At 34.0% G+C, this 23399-nt stretch overlaps 2 protein-coding genes across 5 annotated transcripts; one reads left to right on the top strand and one right to left on the bottom strand.

Moving 5' to 3' along the window:
* The first annotated feature begins 216 nt into the window (after window positions 1-216).
* On the top strand, window positions 217-861 carry LOC109118895 (secreted RxLR effector protein 161-like). Its single transcript, XM_019210940.1, has one exon. The coding sequence runs from the start codon at window positions 217-219 to the stop codon at window positions 859-861; it is 645 nt and encodes a 214-aa protein (XP_019066485.1).
* Window positions 862-13775: 12914 nt separating this feature from the next.
* Window positions 13776-21890, bottom strand: LOC101247285 (telomere repeat-binding factor 1). 4 transcript variants are annotated; one of them, XM_010314770.4, is made up of 7 exons: window positions 21805-21890; window positions 20444-20624; window positions 20056-20273; window positions 19389-19473; window positions 18163-18246; window positions 17666-18016; window positions 13776-14400 (listed from the first exon to the last, which is right to left on the bottom strand). In XM_010314770.4, exons 2-7 carry the CDS (start codon window positions 20591-20593, stop codon window positions 14386-14388), a joined length of 903 nt encoding a protein of 300 aa, XP_010313072.1. In that variant the 5' UTR covers window positions 20594-20624; window positions 21805-21890; the 3' UTR covers window positions 13776-14385. The 4 variants fall into 4 exon arrangements, with proteins under 4 accessions (XP_010313072.1, XP_004250736.1, XP_069147249.1 ...); XM_004250688.5 differs by having other exon boundaries at window positions 21715-21851; XM_069291148.1 differs by having other exon boundaries at window positions 21800-21850.
* Window positions 21891-23399: the final 1509 nt, after the last annotated feature.

Genomic DNA, 23399 nt, shown 5'->3' with positions numbered 1-23399 from the left:
GTGTTGGCATATGTGGATGATATGTTAGTAGCTGGTAGTGACCTAAGGTTGATTGATCAAACTAAGGAAGAACCACATGCTAAATTCAAAATCAAATACCTTGGTACTCTAAGGTATTTTTTGGGGATAGAATTCAGTAGATCATCCAAAGGGATACTAATGAACCGAAGAAAATATGCATTAGAAATTATAGAATAATTAGGATTGACTGGTGCCATGCCATCATGGACACCTTTAGATAACAAGTTGAAATTAACAACAGTCGAGGTAGACAAAGCAGCAGGAGTAACAGATGATCCTTTATTAACAGATATAGGATCGTATCAAAGACTAATTGGGAGACTATTATATTTGACATTGAAAGCCAGAAGTTGGGTTTGCAGTACAGACATTGAGTCAATTCTTATAGGGGTTAAAGAAGTCACATATGGAAGCTGCTATAAGGTTGTTAGATATGTAACAATAGAGTCTGCAAGGGGTATTCTGTTCAGCAGTAAGAGGGAGAACAAATTAGTAGCATATTGTGATGCTGATTGGGCATCATGTCCCAACACAAGGAGATCTGTGACAAGGTTCTTGATCAAGTATGGGGGTTCTTTAATATCATGGAGGTCAAAGAAACAGACAACTATTTCAAGGAACTCGGTAGAATCAGAGTACAAAAGTATGGCATCTACTGTTTTAGAGTTAGTATGGATCATTGCATTGTTTAAAGAACTTGGAGAGGAACTGGAGTCAGTGGATCTTTTCTGTGACAGCAAAGCAGCTCTGCAAAGAGCAGCAAGTCCAGTATATCATGTGAGGAAAAAACACGTAGAGATGATTGTCATTTTATTCGAGAGAAGATACAAAAGGGATTGATCAGACCACTATATTTAACAACACTTGAACAATAGGTGGATATAATGACAAAAGGATTGATCAGGTCACAACATGAGTACTTAGTATCCAAGCTAGGCCTTTTGAATGTACTAGTCCTTGAACACGTGCTTTGCACGTGTATTCCATACAATTTTAAGCTACACAAACACACACAATCAAATGTGAATATGTGTGCTCCAAACATAGTCCATTTCCACTCTTCAAAGTCCAAATATGCAAAGGATTTCATGGATCAATTATTTCTATCTGAATATGAGTTTTATTACAATATAAGCTTTTCAGAAATACATATTATACTAAAAGAAGTGAAATGCTGCTAGCCTAACAGAAAAAAGGCAAATGAAATAATGGGACAAATACACCTTATGATGCACTATATAGAGTATTTTAAAGAATATTAAAAGATTGACCAGAATAAATATCATGAAGAAGATAAAAGTAAACCTATGTACAACCAGTAAAACTCAAGAAATTTAATGTTAATATAAATGAAGAACGTAAAAAAGATTCTATGGAAGATAATAGAAAGAAAAGTTGACGAGTGAAATAATTTAGGAAACCTATACACATGTGACCTGGCCATAATTAATTGTTATTACATAATGCCTTGCTCACCTGCCGAAACGTTTTTGTTCTAAACATGTAGTGAAGAAGAAGGTGAAAGAGATAAATAAAATTATGACAGTAAACATTTTCAAAAAGCATTAATATATTATTTGGATTCATTGAATTTGAGGGGCTAGTAAGCATTATCAAAAAGCATTAATATATTATTTGGATTCATTGAAATTGAGGGGCTAATGAATTTTGTTACATTTTCTTATATAAACAAAAGGTTATTTAAATGAAGATTTGTTCTGCTTCAGCGATAAAATGGTAAACGAATATTTGATCCATTACTATCATGGATATTAATTATTTATGAATAATAACTCAACTTTGTAGGATTATTTTAGTATTTTAACTTTTAATTTTTTTTGCATCCATTTTTAGTGAAATAATTAATAATGATATTATTATAGTAACTCAACTTTATAAAAATATTTTCAGCATTTAACTATTTTTGTTCTCACTTTTTAATATATATATATATATATATATATATATATATATATATATATTTCTAAAGATAAATTTAATTAATTTACCAAATATATATTTCATCATTAGTTTGTGTTAATTATAACAGAAGAAAATTGAAAGTCCAACAATTGCAAACTTCCATTGTAAGTGTTTATTGAAGCAATTACTTAGCATTTAATATAATGTTATGAATATAATTCAATTAAAATTGTATACATTTGCACGGAAGGAGTAAATTGAGGTATACTTAAGGGTCATTTATATTAACTGTTACAAAAACTTTTGATTTTCTTTTGTCATTTAATAGGATATCATCCAATTGTACAAATGTTCATCGTATCTTAGATTAATTTATGTCATACATGGTGAGTTCTCCATTTTTGAAATATTAATTTTGTATTTTAAATATATTATGATATTTATTGTAATTAATGTGTATTTATATTTTTGTTCATAAATATGTAGTAATAGTGTTTAATAGAAACTACAATAGTTTTTATTTATAAATAATGTATATTTTACATTTTTGTCCATAAATATTTTAATATAATAAGGACATTTTTGTAATTCAACTTTTTACATAGAGACTTCTCACTTGTTTGTATAGACTTATTCGAATGATATTATATGTTATAACACATTTATGTAATGAGAAATAGAAAATGTAACAAAGAAGATTATAAGTTCATTTTGTAGAATAGTCTAGGCGTTCTTGTGATGTAAATGTGCTATATTATCTATATATACTATAAAATATAATAGTGTCGTTCTGCCACAAAATCAAGGAAAAAAGCTTAAATTAGAGTCTGGAGTCTAAAGTGTAAAAAAAATTGATAAAATATTCAAAAGGATACATCAAAAAAATTTCTAACCAAAAGAGTAAAATCGCTACTGAGGTAGCGATTTATTTTGACGTCGTTAACAGCTCCAATTTTCTTTTAAAATCGCTACCCCTGTAGCATTTTTGCATTTTTTTTTTAAAAAAAGTTTAAAATTATTGCTATGGCAGCATTTTTATTTTTTAATAATTTTTTTTAAAAAAAAATTAAAAATCGCTGTCTTGGCAATGATTTTAGTGAATTGGATTTTTTTTTAAAAAAAATGAAATCGCTAACTAGTAGCGATTTTAGAGTTTTTTTTTTTAAAAAAAAAGATTGTAACAATTTTGAAATGTAACTTGGCAGGCATTTTTTTGAAACTTTTTTTTTTAATTTTTTCAATACTTTTTAAATTTTTATTTATTTTATAAATATTCCAATTAATTATAATTTTAAGTCGTATTATACTTTTTTATATTCCAGCCAATTTATAAAATAAAATAAAAATTACAAAAGTATTGACAAAATTAAAAAAAAAAAAAGAAGTTCACAAAATTTACAATTTCAAAAATGATAGTTGAAAGAATTAAATAAAAATATATTTTAAAAAATCCTCTTAAAAAAAAACTGATACAGCTGCCAACATAGTGATTTCATCCTTTTTTTTTAAAAAAAAAATCCAATTCATTATAATCGTTGCCTTGACAACAATTTTTCAAAAAAAAAATTCTAAAAAGAAATTAAGGAAAATCGTTGCTAAGGCAGCGATTTTCAATTAAAAAAATACTTTTCAATAAAACGGTTTCATAGGAGCGATTTTAAACTTTTTTTAAAAATAGTTTTTGCAAAAATGCTGCAGAGATAGCGATTTTTTTTAAAAAAAATAGACAAATCACTCATAAAACAGCAATTTTCATGTGTTAACGGCGTTAAAATAAATGGCTATGTCAATAGCGATTTTATCTTTTGGTTATAAATTTTTTTTAATATATCCTTTTGAATTTTTTATCAATTTTTTTTATCATTTAGGCTCTAAACTCGCTTAAATTACATCTCAGAGAGTTACTATTAATAAAACACATAACAAGTGATTGCTATAGAAAAGTCTGAAGTACAATAGATAACATGAAGATGTGAGAAAATGCATGTCAGAGTAATTTCCTTCGCTTTAATAGATAAATATTCAATATTCTTAAAATTTATATAATTACTTATTAAAATAGGTAAGGAAATAACTTTGAAAACACCGAACTTTTTAAGAATAAATTTCACGGGTCATTAATATTTTACCAAAATTTGATGGCTAAATTGACACATAAAATATAGTAGCATGGAAAACAAAAGAAACAAAATAATATCATTAACTTATATATCTAACAACAATGTTTTGAGGCAAAGGGAGATAAATAGATTATGAGAAAAGTTAATACATAAATATAAATAATCAATAATAAGCAAGATGATTTACATTGTATTACAATGAATTTAAAGCGTATGTAATTAATTTATAATGGTGAAAATAAATTATACTCTATAAAAAATAACCAAACTTTATCGCTAAAACTAGAGGTTATATTGACTATTTGTTTGACACGCCAAATATCAATTACTTATTTAAAGTGCAAAATGTATATTTCATTTCTCTCCTCGTATCCATTATTGTAGTTCTTTATATGAAGAAAGAAGGCAAAGGAATGGCGATTACATTAGGAAAGAAATACTTTTTTATCTTTTTAAGAGTGAAAACAGAAATAGAAAATGAGAAAGGACTTTAACAATCATATGCAACATTTAAATGTGCTTAAAATATAAATCAACTCTAAATATATCTTTTTTACGATATTTGGAATGTCTTTTACTAATAATTTTTGAAGGAACTATCACTCCAATTCTAAAACTCAATAAACAGTAAAAAAATCAAACTAAAAATGCATCTACATTATTAAAAGATCAGTGATAACTAAGAATTTAAACGCACATACCTTATGATTTACAAATGAGAATAATGTGGAAGTAAAAGTATTCACTTAAATGTCATGTTATAAGCAAGGAAATACACTACATCAAACATGAAAAAGAAAAAAATAAATTAAAGCAATGAAAAGAAAATGAGGCAATAAAAATCATAATATGACGTTGCAACTAAAGTGAAGCAGCTCTATTACCTTATACGATAATATACATTTATATAAATTATACCAAGTGCACAAAAAAGAATATGAATTGGTATATTCAAGAAGTTCATTCATCTTCCATTCAATATATATAATTATATATTAACTTACGATTTAATGGAATAATAAATAGGAAAAAATGAAAAATTAGATAATTTAGAGAGTTATTGATATTGTGGAAGAGGAAAGATTAAATGATTTAGAGAGTTATTGGTCTATTTTTAAAAAAAAAAGCAAATAAAGAGAGGAAAGGATTCTTTTCTCTAACACAAAAAATCAAAAGTTTTCAAGTATAAAAATTATTATCTGGCGTCTCTTTGACTTTTTTATTTTTCATTTATTATTTTGTTATACAAAACAATTAAAGCTTAATAAATATAGAATTATATTACAACTATTTATTTAAAGAAGATCTTATTTTTCGTTGAAGGATATATTTGTAATTCAATTTTTAAATTAGAAACTTCCCACTTATAATAATATAAATAAATAATAATAATATAATAATTCACACCAGTCAGCTTGAGGGGAGTATGAAATTGGAGTTGTTACTTAAGATAAAACAGATTAGTTGATCATTAGTGCTAAACTTAGTTAGTTAACACTAGAAGATTCCTAATAAATTCAGTTAGTTTGTTTGTTAGATAATGCTTTATAGAGCTATCAGTAGGATAGAATTACATGTGTATATAAGGGAGAACTTCTCCAAGTAATTCAATTCACTATGTACTGATTTCCTCTTCAATGAAAATCTTTCTTTCTGTTCTCTAGTTCGTCTTCCTCATACATTGTTACCTGCATTTGCTATTTTGTATCACGACAACTTTTTTTTCTTCTAATATTAGTACTCTCTCTTTTATAAGAAGGCATAGTTGAGTAGCTTTAACTTGATACTGAAAAAAGAGAACGGAAAAGGGCCTAAAATATCCTCAAAGTATTGAAAATGGTACACAATTACCCTCCATCCACCTATTGGCCCCCAAATACCCTTCACATCCACCTTTGGGTCCAAATTTACCCTTTCATTAACAGACCAAAATTAAAAATAATTAAATTAATAACAGATAGTATTAAATAAATAGTATTAAATAATATTAGTATTTACTGTGTACTAATCCTAGCGTACTCCTTAATCCTAGTCCTATTAGGATTATTACTCCTTCCTATATCTCCTATATATATCTCCCATGTATTCCCTTATTAGGTTAACACTTCAATACAATCAATATTCCTTCATGGTATCAAGAGCTAGAAAACCTAGATCTTTTTTTCTCTAGGTTTTTTTCTCTCTTTAGGGCACCGATCGTTCCCTCTCTTCTCTTGGACGACGGCAGCCATGACAACCGAGGTGGATCCTCTCGATTCACTTCCTTCTGGCGTTAAACTCATTCTCAGGCATCTTCATGCCCTGATTCCCGAAAAATTATCAGACATAAATTACCCTACATGGAAAATCACCGTTCTTACAGCCCTTGAGGCCAATTACCTTCTCAAATACGTCGATGGAAGCACAGAACCGCCGCCGGCAGTCATCACCGCCACAGACAAATCAGAAAAAACTAATCCGGCCCATGCCGCCTGGAAAGCCGTGGATGGCCAGATCCGATCATGTTTGATTGCGGTCATCTCTCCCACGGTTCAGAAACACGTCTGATCCTACACAACTGCTTCAGCTCTGTGGACGGCCCTCGCAACACGCTATGCATCAATTTCCCACTCTCAATTTTCAATTGCGTGATCGTCTACACACAATTACCAAAGGCACGCAAACTATGGCGGAGTATTTAGACGAGGTCTCCACCATCATCACAGCCCTCGACACCGTGAACGAAATCATTCCCGAAAAAGATCTCGTCATGTGCGTCGTTCGGGGGCTCCCATCAGCTTACTCCTCCATTAAATAGGCGGTTCGCATCAGTCCAACGCCCGTTGACCTGACTACTCTCTCCTCGTGGCTAAAAAGTGAAGAAATCAACGTGGATCTGGAGAGCAAACTTCTTCTCCGAGAAGCCGTTGTTATGGAGCCGGCCACCGCCCTCACCGCAAGCCAGAACTATCGCGAGGGGCGTGGTGGTGGCCGACAGGGGAGTCGCGGCGGCTACGGCAGAAACAGCGGAGGCCGTGGGCGCGGCGGTCGGCAGGGCAGTTGTCCGTCGTACGACGGTCAGCAGCACGGCAGCAACAACAGCCTGCACTCCTTCGGCAGCGGCGGGCAGTCATCTTCCAGCGGCGGGCAGGACACTTACGAGCGGGATCGTCCAACTTGTCAAATCTATCAGAAAATAGGACACACCGCTGTTCGTTGCTGGTTTGGGTATGAGGAGAGCCGAAATAGTGACAACCGTGCCAATTATGCATCTCAAGTCGGCCCCTCCTCTGAATGGCTGTTGGATACTGGGGCCAACATGCACGTTACTTCTGATCTATCCAAGCTTAACGTTCTAAATCAATATCATGGCTCCAATGGTATTACTGTTGGCAACGGTGAGTCCCTTAATATTTCTCACACTGGCACAGGTACCATTAAAACCCCCACCGCTATCTTTCACTTTGGTAACCTTAGCCACGTCCCTTCTATTAAAACCAATCTCCTTTCAGTTCACCAATTCACAAAAGACAATAATTGCTCACTCTTGTTCACCTCTAATGATTTTCAGATCCTAGACAATACTACCAAGAGGGTGATTTTTCAGGGCCCCTGTGAGCATGGTCTATACGTTCTTCCTGGCACAAGTTCGTCTGCCCACCCAGTTTCAGAAAGCGTTCCTGTGGCTCCGGTGGCTCTTTCGGCTGGTGGCCACCGTCTGTTGTGGCACAGTCGTCTGGGTCACCCGTCTACTCAAATAATAAATTCTTTAATGTCTCAATTAGGTTTTTCTTCCATTCATGTAAACAATTGTGACTCCTGTTCAATTTCTAAATCTCATAAATTACCTTTTACTTTATCTGAGAAGCGTACAACTGCACCTTTTCAACTTATTCATTCTGACCTATGGGGTCCTACTGCTGTTCCTTCATTTGCTGGTTTTCGCTATTATATTTGTTTTGTGGATGATTTTACAAAATACACTTGGTTGTACCCACTAAAACACAAATCACAGGCATACACCACCTTTGTCACTTTTGAAAAAATGGTCAAAACACAATTTAATTCTCATGTTAAACTTTTTCGAAGTGACAATGGAAAGGAATATGTAAACAACATCTTTGGCCAGTTTCTGCAATCCCTGGTAATTATACATCAAACCTCCTGTCCATACACTCCCGAACAGAATGGGGTGGCTGAGCGTAAGCATCGCTATCTCATTGAAATGGTGGTTACTCTTCTACATCAATCTCATCTCCCTGTCTCCTTTTGGGTAGAAGCTCTAGCCACCGCAAACTACCTCATAACAGAATGCCCAGTCACACCCTCTCCAACAAATCACCCTATCAACTCCTTTACCAAGAACTTCCCAATTATACCTACATCCGCGTCTTTGGCTGTCTTGCCTACCCTTGGCTACGCCCTCATATTACTCACAAATTACAACCCCGATCCCGTCCTTCTATTTTTGGGTTATCATCCTACCTCCAAGGGTTATCGTTGTCTTGACCCACAAACTCATAAAGTCTACATATCTCATCATGTCAAATTTGTCGAAAATGAGTTTCCCTACGAGTCTATTTCCTCCTCCACAAATACATCATTCATTGGCATCCTTCCCCTTTTTTCAACATACTCACAGGGTCCCTCGCCACCTTCCCCACACCTCCACCCACTACCCAACCACCCCTCATCACCCCTTCGACCGTCACCCACAATACACCCGCAACCACCACCCACACTCTCAACCAACCCGAACCACCCCATACCCACAACATCTCCAGCCTGATCCATTTTGGGTCCTTCCCAGCCACCCCCGAATCACCACCGCCCGTGCCACCCCACAATACTCATCCCATGTTAACCCGTGGCAAAGCCGGTATCTTTAAACCCAAAACCTTTCAGGCTACCATACTACCAAATACACCCCTTCCTGATAGTGAACCAACAACCTACTCTGTTGCCTCAAAAAATGCTTATTGGCGTCATGCTATGGATGACGAGTTTAAGGCTTTGACTGATCAGAAAATTTGGGTTCTTGTACCTAAGCCCCATGGGCGGCACCCAGTGGGCTGTAAATGGGTGTACAAAATTAAACACAATGCAGATGACAGTATTTCCAGGTACAAGGCTCGTTTGGTTGCTAAAGGCTACAATCAGGAGTATGGGCTTGATTACTCCGAGACATTCAGTCCTATTATTCGGCAGGAAACCATTCGCCTGGTACTGTCACTCGCCGTGCGCAACAATTGGCTCATCAATCAGTTGGATGTTTCCAATGCTTTTCTTCATGGCATGCTTGATGAAACTATCTACATGGCGCAACCACCGGGCTATGTTGATCCCCGCTTCCCTCAACATGTTTGCAAACTCCAGAAGTCTCTGTATGGGCTCAAGGAAGCCCCCCGTGCTTGGTACACATGTCTGAAAACGTTCCTCCAGGAACTCGGCTTCACGTGTTGCGTACATGACACGAGTCTGTTTACTCGACATTCAGCACACGGTACAGTCATTCTTCTTGTCTATGTAGATGATATCATTATTACAGGCTCTACTGCAGCTCTCATTCAGGATGTCACTCGAGCTATGCATACTACCTTCAAAATGAAGGACCTTGGCCCGTTACATTATTTTCTGGGAATGGAGGTTTCTCGGACAGGCAGCGGCTTGTTTCTTCATCAGTCAAAATATGCTCGAGATCTGTTGCAGAAAGATGGACTGGAAAAATGCACCAGTCAACCAACACCGATGGCAATCTCTTCGTCTACGAATGGAGCCGACACCCCCTTTGCCGATATCACCCACTTCCGCAGCCTCATTGGGGCTCTACAGTATCTGGCCATTACCCGTCCTGACATCCAGTTTGCTATCAACCGAGTTGCTCAGTGCATGCATCAACCAAGTGAACATGATTACCATTGTCTAAAACGCATTCTCAGGTACATTTTGGGCACTCTTGGTCGTGGTTTACTCATTCGACCCGGGGACTTGGAGCTTCGGGGGTTCTCAGATTCAGATTGGGCGAATGATAAAAATGACAGAAAATCTACATCGGGGTTTCTCATTTTTTTGGGGCCGAACCTGATTTCCTGGTGTACAAAAAAACAATCCAAGGTCTCTCGGTCCTCGACTGAAGCTGAATACCGCGCCCTTGCTCTTCTCGCTGCTGAGACCATGTGGGTCACATATATTCTTCGCGAACTCCGCGCCACTCACAATGTTCCTACTCTCTATTGTGACAACAAATCAACCATCTATGTGGCCAAGAATTCTGTCCTACACACCAGAATGAAGCATGTTGATACTGATTGTCTCTTTGTTCGCGATGAAGTTCAGGACGGCACCATGACTGTGCAGTATGTAACCACTGAAGAACAACCGGCTGATATTCTCACCAAGCCTCTCCCGAGCCGACAACACGATTACCTTAGTTCCAAGCTTCCGTTCGCTTCCGCTCAGCTCAGCTTGAGGGGGGATAATAACAGATAGTATTAAATAAATAGTATTAAATAATATTAGTATTTACTGTGTACTAATCCTAGTCCTATTAGGATTAGTACTCCTTAATCCTAGTCCTATTAGGATTAGTACTCCTTCCTATATCTCCTATATATATCTCCCATGTATTTCCTTATTAGGTTAACACTTCAATACAATCAATATTCCTTCATAAATAATAATTTTTAATGACGTGGCACTCAATCATTGGTTGTAATTTAATTATTTAAAATAATTTTAAACCCACCCATTACCCACCCATTTTAACTAAACCCACCCATTACTTTCTCATTCATTTTTCCCTTATTACCCTTCTCTCTCCTAGAGTGAGGGAAGAAGATGCCAGAGATTATGGATACGACAGGCACGTATAAGTCTGGGTATACCACCAATTACTTCCAGAGGAGCATGTACAACATAAGCTTTTTCTCGAGTACCTCTATCTTTCATGCAATCATGCAGAATAAGAACAAATCAGAGTTCCAGCCAACCTGTTAAGTCTTAAAACATTTGTAAGAAATTATGACATTATGAAGGAAAAAAATTGAACATAAGAAAAAAAAATGCAGAAATAAGAATTTTCATATGGATTAACTTTATTAGTTTGAAGAAGCGAATTCTTAAAGTTGTTGAGCTTGGTGACCATTTCATCTGGCAAGGTCAATAGAAGTGATACAAAATGAGTGTACCCAACGTTTTTGCTTTTAATTGCCTACGGGCGAACATAAAACCTTTAGGAATAAGTCAAACAAGTGGAATAATAAATTTGTATTCATGATTTTATGAATCAATCACAGAGAAGGTAATATCCATGGTAAAGAATCTAGTGATTGTGATAAAATCATGCTGAGTTCAAGCAGTTATAAATCTCCCATCCATAACATGAATGGGAAAGTTAGGAGAGAGAAGGGTAATAAGGGAAAAATGAATGGGAAAGTAATGGGTGGGTTTAGTTAAAATGGGTGGGTTTAGTTAAAATGGGTGGGTTTAAAATTATTTTAAATAATTAAATTACAACCAATGGTTGAGTGCCATGTCATTAAAAATTATTATTTAATTATTTTTAATTTTGGTCTGTTAATGAAGAGGTAAATTTGGACCCAAAGGTGGATGTGAAGGGTATTTGGGGGCCAATAGGTGGATGGAGGGTAATTATGTACCATTTTCAATACTTCAAGGGTATTTTAGGCCTTTTTCCGAAAAGAGAAAGAAAAAAGAAAATAGCTTCAATTACCTAGGTCATGGTCAATTTTGTCACCTTATTTATACAACTACTTGGTGGCTTATGTTGGGTGGTCTTGGGCCTTCTCAACTCAAAAGTTAGCTCAAAGGTTGAGGCTTTCCCTCACACTTATAAATTGACCACCAGCCCCTTCCACTTCCGATGTGGAATAACCCAACAGCTTAATGGTTAAAGATTTATGTCATCTGTATTAAATTATGTTACAAGTACTATAAATTTAAAATATTCAAAAAAAAATTGTAAATTTTTATTGATTCTCAAAATTAGTGAATAGGAGTAACGTATACTATTTGAAATTTTCTTTAAAATGTTAGAAATCACAATATTTATTAATTCTAAAATCATACAAAACATTGATTGATTATTCCATCTATGTTGCAGATATTAACACACAAAAATAACGTATATTGAATTCATGCTACGCATAGGGCCCTATATCTAGTCTTAAAAATAAACAAAATAGAAGAGATGAGTCGGGAAGAGTTAACAAATGTCTCATACAAACTTATGTCAAGTACTCTCTGTTTTGCTCACTTTTTACTTGTCTATATTTAATTTGACAGAATCCGTAAGAAGTAATAAATAGACCATTGGTTTGATTATATCACTTCTAATTATTCTATATCATCTAATGTTTGAGGAATTAATTGAAATGTGTTACTCCTTACGTTTTAATTTGTGTGATGTAATGTGACTGGACATAAAATATAAGAAATATAGGTAGACTTAACAATGTTCTAAAACGGCCCTTATAAGGATCACCTTTGTGAATGTTCGCCAAATAAGTGGTACTAAATATGAATAAACGTTGATAGTGTTAATAGATATTTAACACATAAAAAATGTGTCATATTTCTTGAAACCAACTAAAAAGAAAAATATGTCATAAGGACCAAATAGGTTCAATGTGATGAATTATTTCATGATTTTTCTAATCGAACAAGTAAATGCAATAAATTATTTTTAATAGGTGAAATGGTCTGATGGAACCTTATTGTTTTATAAGTTTGTATTTTGAACCCTCCTAGTTAACACATTGCTAAATGAATTCTTAAACCCATTAAAATATTTCACATGGAGGAGTATGTATTTTTATGTTGGGTGTTCTTCAATCGTGCAATCTGGCACACAGTTATAAAATAATTTTCTCATTTGATCAGTGAAAGTGTAATCCAACCGATTACACATGTAGTTTCACGTCATTTTTCAATGACGTGCAAGAATTAAGCATTAAAAAAAATCAAATCACTTTTGCAAGATCTTACCAAATTCATGTCAAATAGATGAAATTCTTCTTTGTTTAACTTGAAATTCCAAATACAAGTTCACCAATCAAATCCAACGAGCCCCAAATCACATATTTTAATTAATTTCACAAATTCATAAGACACATTTATTATTCTTCAAACTTATCAATAGAGTTCTTAAACTTTCAATATTCACCATCATCATTTACATTAATCTATACTCGTACCTTCTCTCTGAATCCAACACACACAAACAATGGTCTCAATTTAAAATTTAAAACACTAAAAAATATATTAAAAAGGGGCAGAAAGAAGAGAATAGAGGTAGAGTTTGATTTGTTGCAAACAATGAGAGTGGATTGAAGAAAAAGAGTGTAGCAAGTGATTTCGAATAAAAAGGAAAAAAATGTGCTAGGTTAATTTGCTGAAGAAGAAAAGTTGGGGGTGAGGTGGTGGTTTTGCAGGGAGGGGGGAGGGTGATGATTAAAGAAGAAATAAGTTTTTCAAAAAAAAAATCATGTTTTTTTTAACAAAAAATATATTTTATTTATGCAATTAAAAGCGAGTGCAATCACGGCCAGCTGGGTTTTACATATTAGGTTCTAATGAGTTTAAGGTTCGGTTAACATAATGATGGGTATGAAAATTCATAATACAAACTTATATAAGTACAAGGATCCATTTAAATATTTCGTCTTTTTAATATAATAAACAAGCAAAAGTAGACAGAAAAAGCAACACTGATTTTGGTATAAGGAATATAACTTTGAATACTTTTCAGAGCTAATTATACATGTCTGCTTAGATAATCCATTCAAATAGGTAAAAAAACATAAAGGATTCCTGTAGTACATGGGCTATTTTTGAAGTATTGATTTCTGTCAAAATGGATTTGAAATAAAAATAGATTGAAAAGAATCCACCACATAAAAATATATTATGTGAGATATGCCCAAGCTTGTCTCCTGAACTAATTTCTTGAAGAAAAATAATTTTCTTCATTCCCACTTAATAGACATTGGCCAGAAACTACTGTAGACTAATCTATTCTGCTTCCAAATCCAGATCAAATAAATAATAAATCGTCGTGTACACTAACAGTAGAGCATCTGATTTGGTTAAGTCCTGTTCCTCAGCTAGAAGAAACAGTTACGGTTAAAAAGGAGACATCTGATTTGGTGTGAACAGGAAACACACTGACACAATCAGAAACACTTTTACTACTAACAACCCAGTAGATTACACTTAGCATGAAACTTGTAGCCATATGTACAAGCTGAAGATACAACATCAAACTGGAATGGTATCTAGCAATTCTCTAACTCGCACATCCACGTCACCTCCAAAGGAACGATCAAGCATGTATCATCTAGATGTTAGAGAGACAATCAGAAAAAGAACCAAGAAATAATAGCATAGCAGGCATTGGACATAGTACATCAGTGAGGATAATCAATTTGTATCGAGCCAGTTTAAACATCTTAGGTGAAATTCCATCAACTCTGTAAAGCACCTAATGTAGATAGGTAGTAGTTACCTAGCTATGAAAGCACATAAATAGAAACATATCAATACTTGTCTCTGTTTTTTTCTTTCGCTCTCATCGAAGCATTGATGTCAAGTTAATTTGTCATCCAACAACCTGCTGGAATCAACAAGATCAACAGAGGTACCAGAGGATTTGGCTTCAGTCCGTTCCACACAACCACCTCCCATCCTTACCCCACTCTCACCCCAAGAAAAAGAAGAATCCCAAATGAATCAGCTACTAAAAGAAAACAACCCTTTCCCTCCCCAACAAAGTAAAAATGAAAAATCTCATAGAAAAAGAAACACATTCAGAGCTTAGATTATCTCTCAATGCAAAATTACAAACATAAATGTTAAAAGTACACCTGAAATATCTGGTTTCTTAGTTTCATGCCTAAACTATCCTATCGGAGGTGCGAGTTTCATACCTAAATTATCACGTACTAGTTTGAGAAACACACCTCAGTGGTGTGTGCAATCCACTATCTTTTATTTGAAAAAACATTGTCACATGACATTCCACATGGATAAAATATTTTATCTTGATAAAAACTAAAATAAACTATTAATATTAGTTAAAAGTTAAAGATTAAAGTATTGCTCCCTCCGTCTCATATTAGTTGATCACTTACCATTTTGCACGTTGTTTAAGCAATCATAAATAAGAAGATAATTTTACTAAACACCCTTAAAAATCTTCTTGGAATTTTACAAACAAATGTGAATACTTTTAAAAAAAAATTAATTGCAAGGTTAATATAGAAAAAATTTCATGAGTGTTTTCTTGATTTAATAAGGTAATCAATTAATATGGGACAACTATTTTCATGATAATGATCAACTAATATGGGATAGAGGGAGTACTATCCCCCAAAAAATATAAAATTAAAAATTCATACTTCGCCCTACCCCGGCCACCGCCCCTGCCCCCCAAACCACTCACTCCTTGCCAGTAAAATTTGATATTATTTATTATTTCTTAAAAAATAAAATTTACCCCATCCCATCTAAATCCTCCGCTCCTAATTTATTTGTTCTTTTTTACATTTTTCTCGTTGTGTTACCATATATTAGTGAAAAACAAATTTCTACTTAGGGAAAAGGCTCATTTATTCATCAGTTAAAATTAGGCTCATATATGCCATTACCGTTAAAGAAAAGGTTCATTCATGTCATTATTTTTTAACGGTGGTTTTGCAAAACCATTTTGACACGTGACCAATTATAATTTGGCCACACCATTAAATTATTTTTAATTAAAAAAATAAAAAAAATCAATTTTTATTCAGAATTTTGATTTTTTTATTTGAAAAATTGATGACGTGGCCAATTACAATTCAGTCACGTCATCAATTTATTTAATTAAAAAATCAAAATAAATAATTCAATTTTTTTTTTCAGAATTATATTTTTTTTAATTAAAAAAATTAATGACGTGGCCGAATTATAATTGGTCACGTGTCAAAAATGGTTTTGAAAACTACTATTAAAAAATAATGGCATGAATGAACCTTTTCTTTAAAGGTAATGGCATAAATGAGCCAAACTTTTAACTGATGGCATAAATGAGCCTTTTCTGAAAGTTCGATGGCATATGTCTTTTGTACCAGATTAACAATCTTATTTTTAGGAAAGTCTTGCGCTAAGTAAAAATAACTTTCCTAAAAAAAATATGTATATATCTAACACAAAACGAGAAAAAAAAATTGGAAGCGGAGGTTAGGTGGGTGGGGTTGGTGAGAGCAAGTGGTACAGCGGGATAAGAAAAAATAAATTTTTTTATGAAACTAATAATTTTTTGGGAGATAGTAATACTTTATCTTTAACTAATACTAATAAGTTATTTAATTTTGTAAAAGGTGGAATGTTTTGTTGCTTGTGGAGTGTGATGTGCCAATTTTTTTAAATAAAAGAGAGAATGTAGGACACACACCATGAAGAGAGTATAATAAAAGAGAGGTGTTTCTAAAACTAATAAGTGATAGATTAAGTATGAAACTCACACTCCCGGTAGTTTAGGTATGAATTTCAAAAAAAGGTTAGTTTAGTGTGATTAGGGATTGCACCGGGGTGGGTTGAAGCTTAACCCACAGAATTTTAAACCACCCTGCCCCGCTTTAACATTTTCTCCTATTTTAACCTGCCCCATCCCACTTAAGGTTGTCTCTACTTTTTTTTCTTTTCTTAATTTCGTTATTTCGCTACAACACATAATTTAACATTAAATCATATGTTTTTAAGAATGAAGATCTAGTTTAATTATAAATTCAGTTTGTTATTTCGCTAAAACACACAAATTTTACAGTTACTAAACCTTTAGGCGACAATACATCCAAACTAAATCAAATTCAATTTGTCTTAGAAGTGATTTCAAATAAATTTCACTAAAAACCAATTTTTTTCTGGCTAAAAATAATTGATTTAAGAAATCATACAAAGTACTTGTTTGAAAACCTTGAGAGAGAGGAGAATAATTAGTTAAGAGATTAGACTAGGAGAGCGAAGGGAAAAAAGTTTCAAACCGCAACCTGTCCCGCTAAATTTCTCTAAAAAATTGTTCCACCCAGCCCTGCCCGCATAGACTGAGACCTGTCCCACCCCATTGCCATCCTAGATGCAATTGTAATATCCAGAGCTTATGTGAAGCAGTTCTCTATACAAATTAGTCAAAATTTAACATTGATCAAGAGACGAGCTGAAACAGAGATAATGAGGCCCAGAGAAAGATTATGCCAGTTGAGGCAAAAATATAGCTACCCACTCCTATATATTCCTCTAGGTGTCACTTAAGACTTGTTAAGATGAGGTCTTAAGAAACAAGATTTATATTTAGTTTAGAATATCTCTCTTTAAAACTTGTACTACAGTAGATTAGAAAAATCTTGTTTCAAGTAGAGTGAAGGGGAAATGTTAAGTAAAGATTATGGATCTACACTATTCCTGTTAATTAGTGCTCTCAAACAATGATTTCTAGACACTGAATCAATAATGGTTCCACAGATAAGGAAGAACATATTCTAAGAACAATAAAATGAAAGATAGGAAGGAGAGACAAGTAAAATGATAGACAATGACAAAATAATTGGCATAAAAGGATGTCTTACCATCCTTGGGGTGCTTCTCCCATGTAGTGTCTTCTTAGCAGCTACTGAAAAGGCTTGTGCAGCTTCAGCATCAGCTTCAGCAGCCTCAGCCTCCCTACCAGCCTCCTCAGCTTCAGCTATGGCTTCTTCTGCTTCAGCAACCGCTTGTGCAGCAGCAGCTGCAGCCTCTTGAGGTGTCATGTTCCTCATTCTAGCTAGCTCTAAATCTATCTGAGATGTACTAAGCATGGTCATATCATCCCGATCAATCTTGGGGAAGATCCTCTGCCTGCTGTCCAAAAGTGGAAGGGACAGGTTTCTTCTACTGTCAGATGGTGTTGACATAGGTACTATTCTATACCTACGCTTCATCTAAAAGAAAATATACTATTATGATCAATCAAGAAGAAGAAAAATTACTAGGCATCCAATTCCAATTCTAATTGTAATCACTCTAGGGTTAGGTGAGAGGACCAATAAGCCAATAACAGAGATGTCAGGTACAGAACAAAAATCACCTTGATAAGTTTCCCTGTTGCAGTTAAATACTTCAGTTTCCCGGACAGTAGCCTTTTAAAATTTGGAGGTGCCCAGTACTGGTCCTAAAAGAATAGAAAGAGTGGAGCATTCAATAGAATAGTCTGACGGATGCAGCCATAAATTCTGGTTTTGATACGAACTAAGATCCAGCAATCATGACATTTACACATCAACTAAGATCTGTAAGATGACTTTTATGTCACCCAATTGAACATAAATGTATTAACCAAAAATATTGTCAGGCAGAATGCATAAACCAATTGTAGATCATTAAGAACCTGATCAATAAAGCCACTACATCGGGGATGAGATAGACAAAGTTATCCCGTGGACTCTCTCATGGGGTTACTTATCCCACCATATATATGGTACAACTTATCCCATCATTGTAGTACAAATGACAGGATAAATAATGTTAGGACTAACTAATAACTTTAACCAAACGCAAAACAAAATAATCCTTTTTGTTTTGTCCCGGGACTTTTATTCCTATCCCTCGTACCAAACGTCCCCTTCGTATAGGAAATCACAATCATACATTGAGAAGAAATCATTAACCTAGCAGTATCAGATCTATATTAGACTCATGCAACCTCATGTTCTGCATACATTAAAGCAGACACCCTACTGAACATACATGCATTGACCAGAGTACTTGGTGCTGCCGACAGGGTGCATGAGCACATAATTGTTCCGTGAGGACCTCACTAGCAGAGCCTAACACCTTGTTCTATGGAATCAAGATCATCTGTTCAGAAGCAAAAAAGTTAATGTGGCCCTATCAGACCTATGTGCAAATCTAATACTCTGCATATACTGACCAGATGCTACACTAGGACCCCCAGTGCACTGAATTTATTCATCCTAAACTGTTACTTCTAACAGTCAGAGCTTAAATTTAAAATAATATAATACTAGGAAGAAAGAACTTCATGCACAAACTGTGAACAAAGAACTTAAGAGGTAAAGCACTAATTTTGATGATACTGAGGCTTACGAGTCCTCATAGTTAAAAAATACAAGAAGAACAAACATCGTTCATAATGTTGCTATATGCACAACAAGAATCAACACCTAAAATTCAGTCCTTTTGAGGCCTCTTAAAATTTTGTAAGATTTCCCTGCATGATAATTAATTATTGGTACTCTAGATTATATCTAGTTACTTTCTCTAAAAGGAAGCACAAAATAAGAACACAATTACCTCTATGTATTCAGCTATTGTGATCTTGTTGGAACCACCTGGCTCCTTCAAGGTGTTTATAGCCTCCATTATAAGATTATCCAACCTGTAATATTATCAATGCAGCAACTATGAGAGACAATCCTCATTCGGAAGTATGAAAATAAGAATAATTTGTGATCCCATCAAGACAGGTAACATTATTTCACACTAAGTAAAGAAAAGGAAAGCTCAATGAACTTCTTTGTAGGTAACCAGCATACACTTAATGCTAAGTAAAGAAAAGGAAAGCTCAATGAACTTCTTTGTAGGTAACCAGCATACAATTAATGCTGAAGAATACAACCTTTTACCAGTTTCAACAAAAAAAAATACATATAAAGTATCATATGCATGTTATGTTTAAACAAGCACTTGCTGGTTTCCAAACAAACATGTTTGACAAAGAAAACAAATATGCACTTCAGAAATCAAATTAGAGCATTTCTCAAAAGACTTCAGGAAAAAAAATTGTTTTCCAACATATATCTAAAAAACTTCTCCAACAAATATTTCTAATAAACATGCAAATGCCACCTAAGAATAATAGGACAAGCAAAAAACAACAAGAAACTGTATCATAAGCACCATAAAACTAAGCAACTATCACAAAGAGCTATGCTGCAACAATCAATGAGCAATGCCAAACCTTATCATAGATCGTTTTGAACCATGTGTCTGAGGAGAACCACTAGAAGTTGTGACAGTCCTTGTTTCAGCTGCTTCCTCATCACTATCAGCAGCAGTAGTATCAGTCAAAGGACTCCCATCCTGCTTAGGGGCCTGTCTCATCTTTTTGACAGCCAATCTTGCTTGCTCTCGAGAACCCCAGCCATTTGCCATTACAGTCATGTTCCTCCACTTGTCCTGAACAGCATCAATAAGTATGAATAGGAAAGCATATTAACACCACATGCATAGATAAGAAACTAAAAACAAGACTGGACCTTACAACTATATCTGGTTCAAATAACTTCCAAACTTCCTATGCACTAAATATAATTATGTAATGAAAAAAATGATAGAAGGAACCCTACCTTGAGATCTACATTTGAACGCAAACACAATACTCCACTAAATTCTGGATCCTTGAGAATCGTTCGCCATTTACCTGGTCCATGCTTAAGTATCCCAGCTTTAAGGGCAGCTTCTTCTTCTGAAGTCCACTTTTGCTTAGGTGCACCCATCAAAAACTGAGGGAGGAAACTTCAGAACAACCTACTCAAAGGACGCATAAGAATGTATCAACAGACCATCTGAAGAAGATAAATTGCACCATATATAAGACAGTTAATGGCTATCATGCATATCGGAATCCAAATTAGCTTGAATAATCAACATGTAAATCGGCTTCATTTGGAGAAAAGCAGATGCGTATATAGTTAAGTTAACCTTAATAAACATTAACCTTGACGAGGATGCCATTCATTGCATAAATGCATAAAATGAAACCAGAAACAAGTCCAGACAAAACTACATAGTGTTAGATAAGTATATACTAGATTAATTCATGTCTATTAAACATGTTTGTGATTTGTACTTTGGAATTAGAAAGGTACGCATTACAATAATCATGTCAGTTAAACTTGTTTGCTGTTAAATCTTCCAAGTCCAGGAAAAAAGAGAACCAAGTTTGTACCATAATGATCCAACTCCTAAAAGTCCAAATGTTTTATCAATACTACTGCCTCTTTCCTTCAAGTGCATTTGCGAAATACTTCAATCTACTTCTTCAAAATCAAATTAGAGAAGTTTGAAAAACACAAGCAAAGAGACAACCAAAACAATACATACAGTTAAAGAACGAATTGGGTAGTAAGCCTTTCAAGATGATACGATTTGTGCTCCCAACTCGTACTATGTGAGTTTATCCAGTTCAAAGTTTGGATAAAGCATGAAACTTGACCGCATAAAAAAGGTTCAACTATAATGATTCCTCAGATAATCATACCAACACTGGAATGTGAGCTTCATAAACCGTAAGAGAGTACTACAACCCATGTAAAAATGGTATATCTATGATTAACAGAGTAGAATAGATATACAAATAAACTAATCTAGTAATGGGACAGAATCATACATCTTTTTCTAGCTAAAAATAAGCACAATTTCACATTCTTTTAGCCAAATTTCAACAGATTGAAGAAAATATAAAGTATAGATTACAACACAGACCTGTTGATCACAATTGTATATTGAAACGGACAATTAACAAAATAGCAGTACATGAACATAAATCGATTGAGTATTCGTATAGCGAGATTCTAGCTATAATCCAATTTGTGGGAGATCGAAACCGAAACCCTACCTTTATTTTTTATGGGTATCCCTCATCTACAATTTTTCTCAACTTCTTTGACACATACGTATACGAAAGGTAGAGATTAGTATACCTTACCACAATATTTCTTAATACGGTGACCGTTTCGGAAAGACCATTAGCTCAAACAGAGTAATTTAAGATTGGTATAATATATAAATATAATTTTAATTTTATTTTAGTAATTATTTTTAACTTTGAGTCTATTAAGTAATCGTTAAATTTTGTATAAAATTGAGCAAATTGACACAATTGTCCTATATAGCAATTTTGTGTCCTATGCACATTGTACGGGTATTAAATCAGAATATGCATATCTATTTATTTAATTTTATACAAATTTAAGTATTTATTTCTGTTGGGTATATAGCAAAAATTGATGGGAAATAGAAGGAAAGTGAAGATTTTTGAAAAGTTAAGAACTTGAAGAGTTGGGAACTTGAAAAGTCCTGTATATGCTTTAATGAAAAAAGCAATTGTCCCTTATCGATAATGGAAAGGAAAATAGGAGAGTTTAAATACATAAACACTCCTATTAATTGTTAAAAGGATTGGAAAGAGAGACCCCCTTGCGCTGTCGTCGCTCGCTTCGACTTCGGCTTTGGCAAATGATCGAGAGATTATTTTTTGGACAAAATTTATTTTATTTATTTATTTAATTAATTAAATGGCCAAAAAAATATTTTCAATTAATTAGTTGATAACAGAAGTTAACCGAAATATTTTAAACTTTTTAGTTAACCCGACCCGACTCAGATCCGCGCGCGTGACCCGTTTTATTTTCCGTTTTATTTAAAATTCCCCTCATGATTGTTCTGAAAGATTGCAACTTTCAGGAACAGTCAATACCATTTGAAAGGTTGCAAACTTTCATTAATGGTCGTGTCAGTTGCAACCTTTCAGAGTATATTCTTCTTGCCTATAAATACCACTCAGTCTTCAGAACATTTTTCAACGAATTTTCTGATCTTCCTTCTTCTTCTAAACACATATTTCTTCGTGTACTTTCCTGTTATGGATTGATTCGCTGACAATAGAGTTTTTGGTATCTTCACTCTACTGATTAATATCATTTTATCCTAGGAGGTTATATTCCATATCAAACATCGGATACTAGAGGAGAATATTTTTCTTAAGGGGACACTGTAAATTCATTGGACTTGATTTTCTTCCAAACTAAAAGATTATTTCAGATTCTGGTAAGTTTTTACAGATTTAAGTATTTTTTGAGAAATAAATTTTTGTTCATCTTGCTTACTCGTTCTATAAATTTCAGTTACTTTGTGTTTTTGAACAATTTATTACAATCAGTAATTTCTGGTTTTGTTAAAACAGATTGGATAACAATCTTAAGGAAATTGGTTTTTTAAAAATCTGTGTTTCTGGTGGAGACAAAAATCTTCGTGATTTTATACTCCTTTAAGTCAGCAATTATAGTTTATTGCTTACTTAGATTGTATAAATTTTTGTTTATCAGAAATGGCAAACACTGGTGTTACAGTGCATGTTGCTGCACCAACCCAAACTCTTGTACCACAAGCAGAGAAACTCGGTAAATTCACAAGTGTGACTTTCAAAGGATGGCAGCAACGACTATTTTTCTGGCTTACCACTCTTGGTCTGCAGAAATTTACAAGTGAAGATACTCCTGTTCCTGTTGATGATATGCCAAA

This window comes from Solanum lycopersicum, chromosome 11 (genome assembly GCF_036512215.1).
Source record: "Solanum lycopersicum chromosome 11, SLM_r2.1".
In the NCBI taxonomy this organism is placed as follows: domain Eukaryota; kingdom Viridiplantae; phylum Streptophyta; class Magnoliopsida; order Solanales; family Solanaceae; genus Solanum; species Solanum lycopersicum.
Note: the sequence above shows the minus strand (reverse complement) of the source record. Positions and strands in the feature narration are given on the sequence as shown.

Bases quoted from the DNA above. Each gene is read 5' to 3' on its own strand.
- LOC109118895 (XM_019210940.1), top strand. From the start codon at position 217: ATGCCATCATGGACACCTTTAGATAACAAGTTGAAATTAACAACAGTC.
- LOC101247285 (XM_010314770.4), bottom strand. From the start codon at position 20,593: ATGGGTGCACCTAAGCAAAAGTGGACTTCAGAAGAAGAAGCTGCCCTT. The intron at 19,474-20,055 runs GTTTGGCATTGC...ATAATATTACAG, and splicing joins TCAAAACGATCTATGATAAG to GTTGGATAATCTTATAATGG. The intron at 18,017-18,162 runs GTGATTTTTGTT...ATTTTCTTTTAG, and splicing joins CAACAGGGAAACTTATCAAG to ATGAAGCGTAGGTATAGAAT.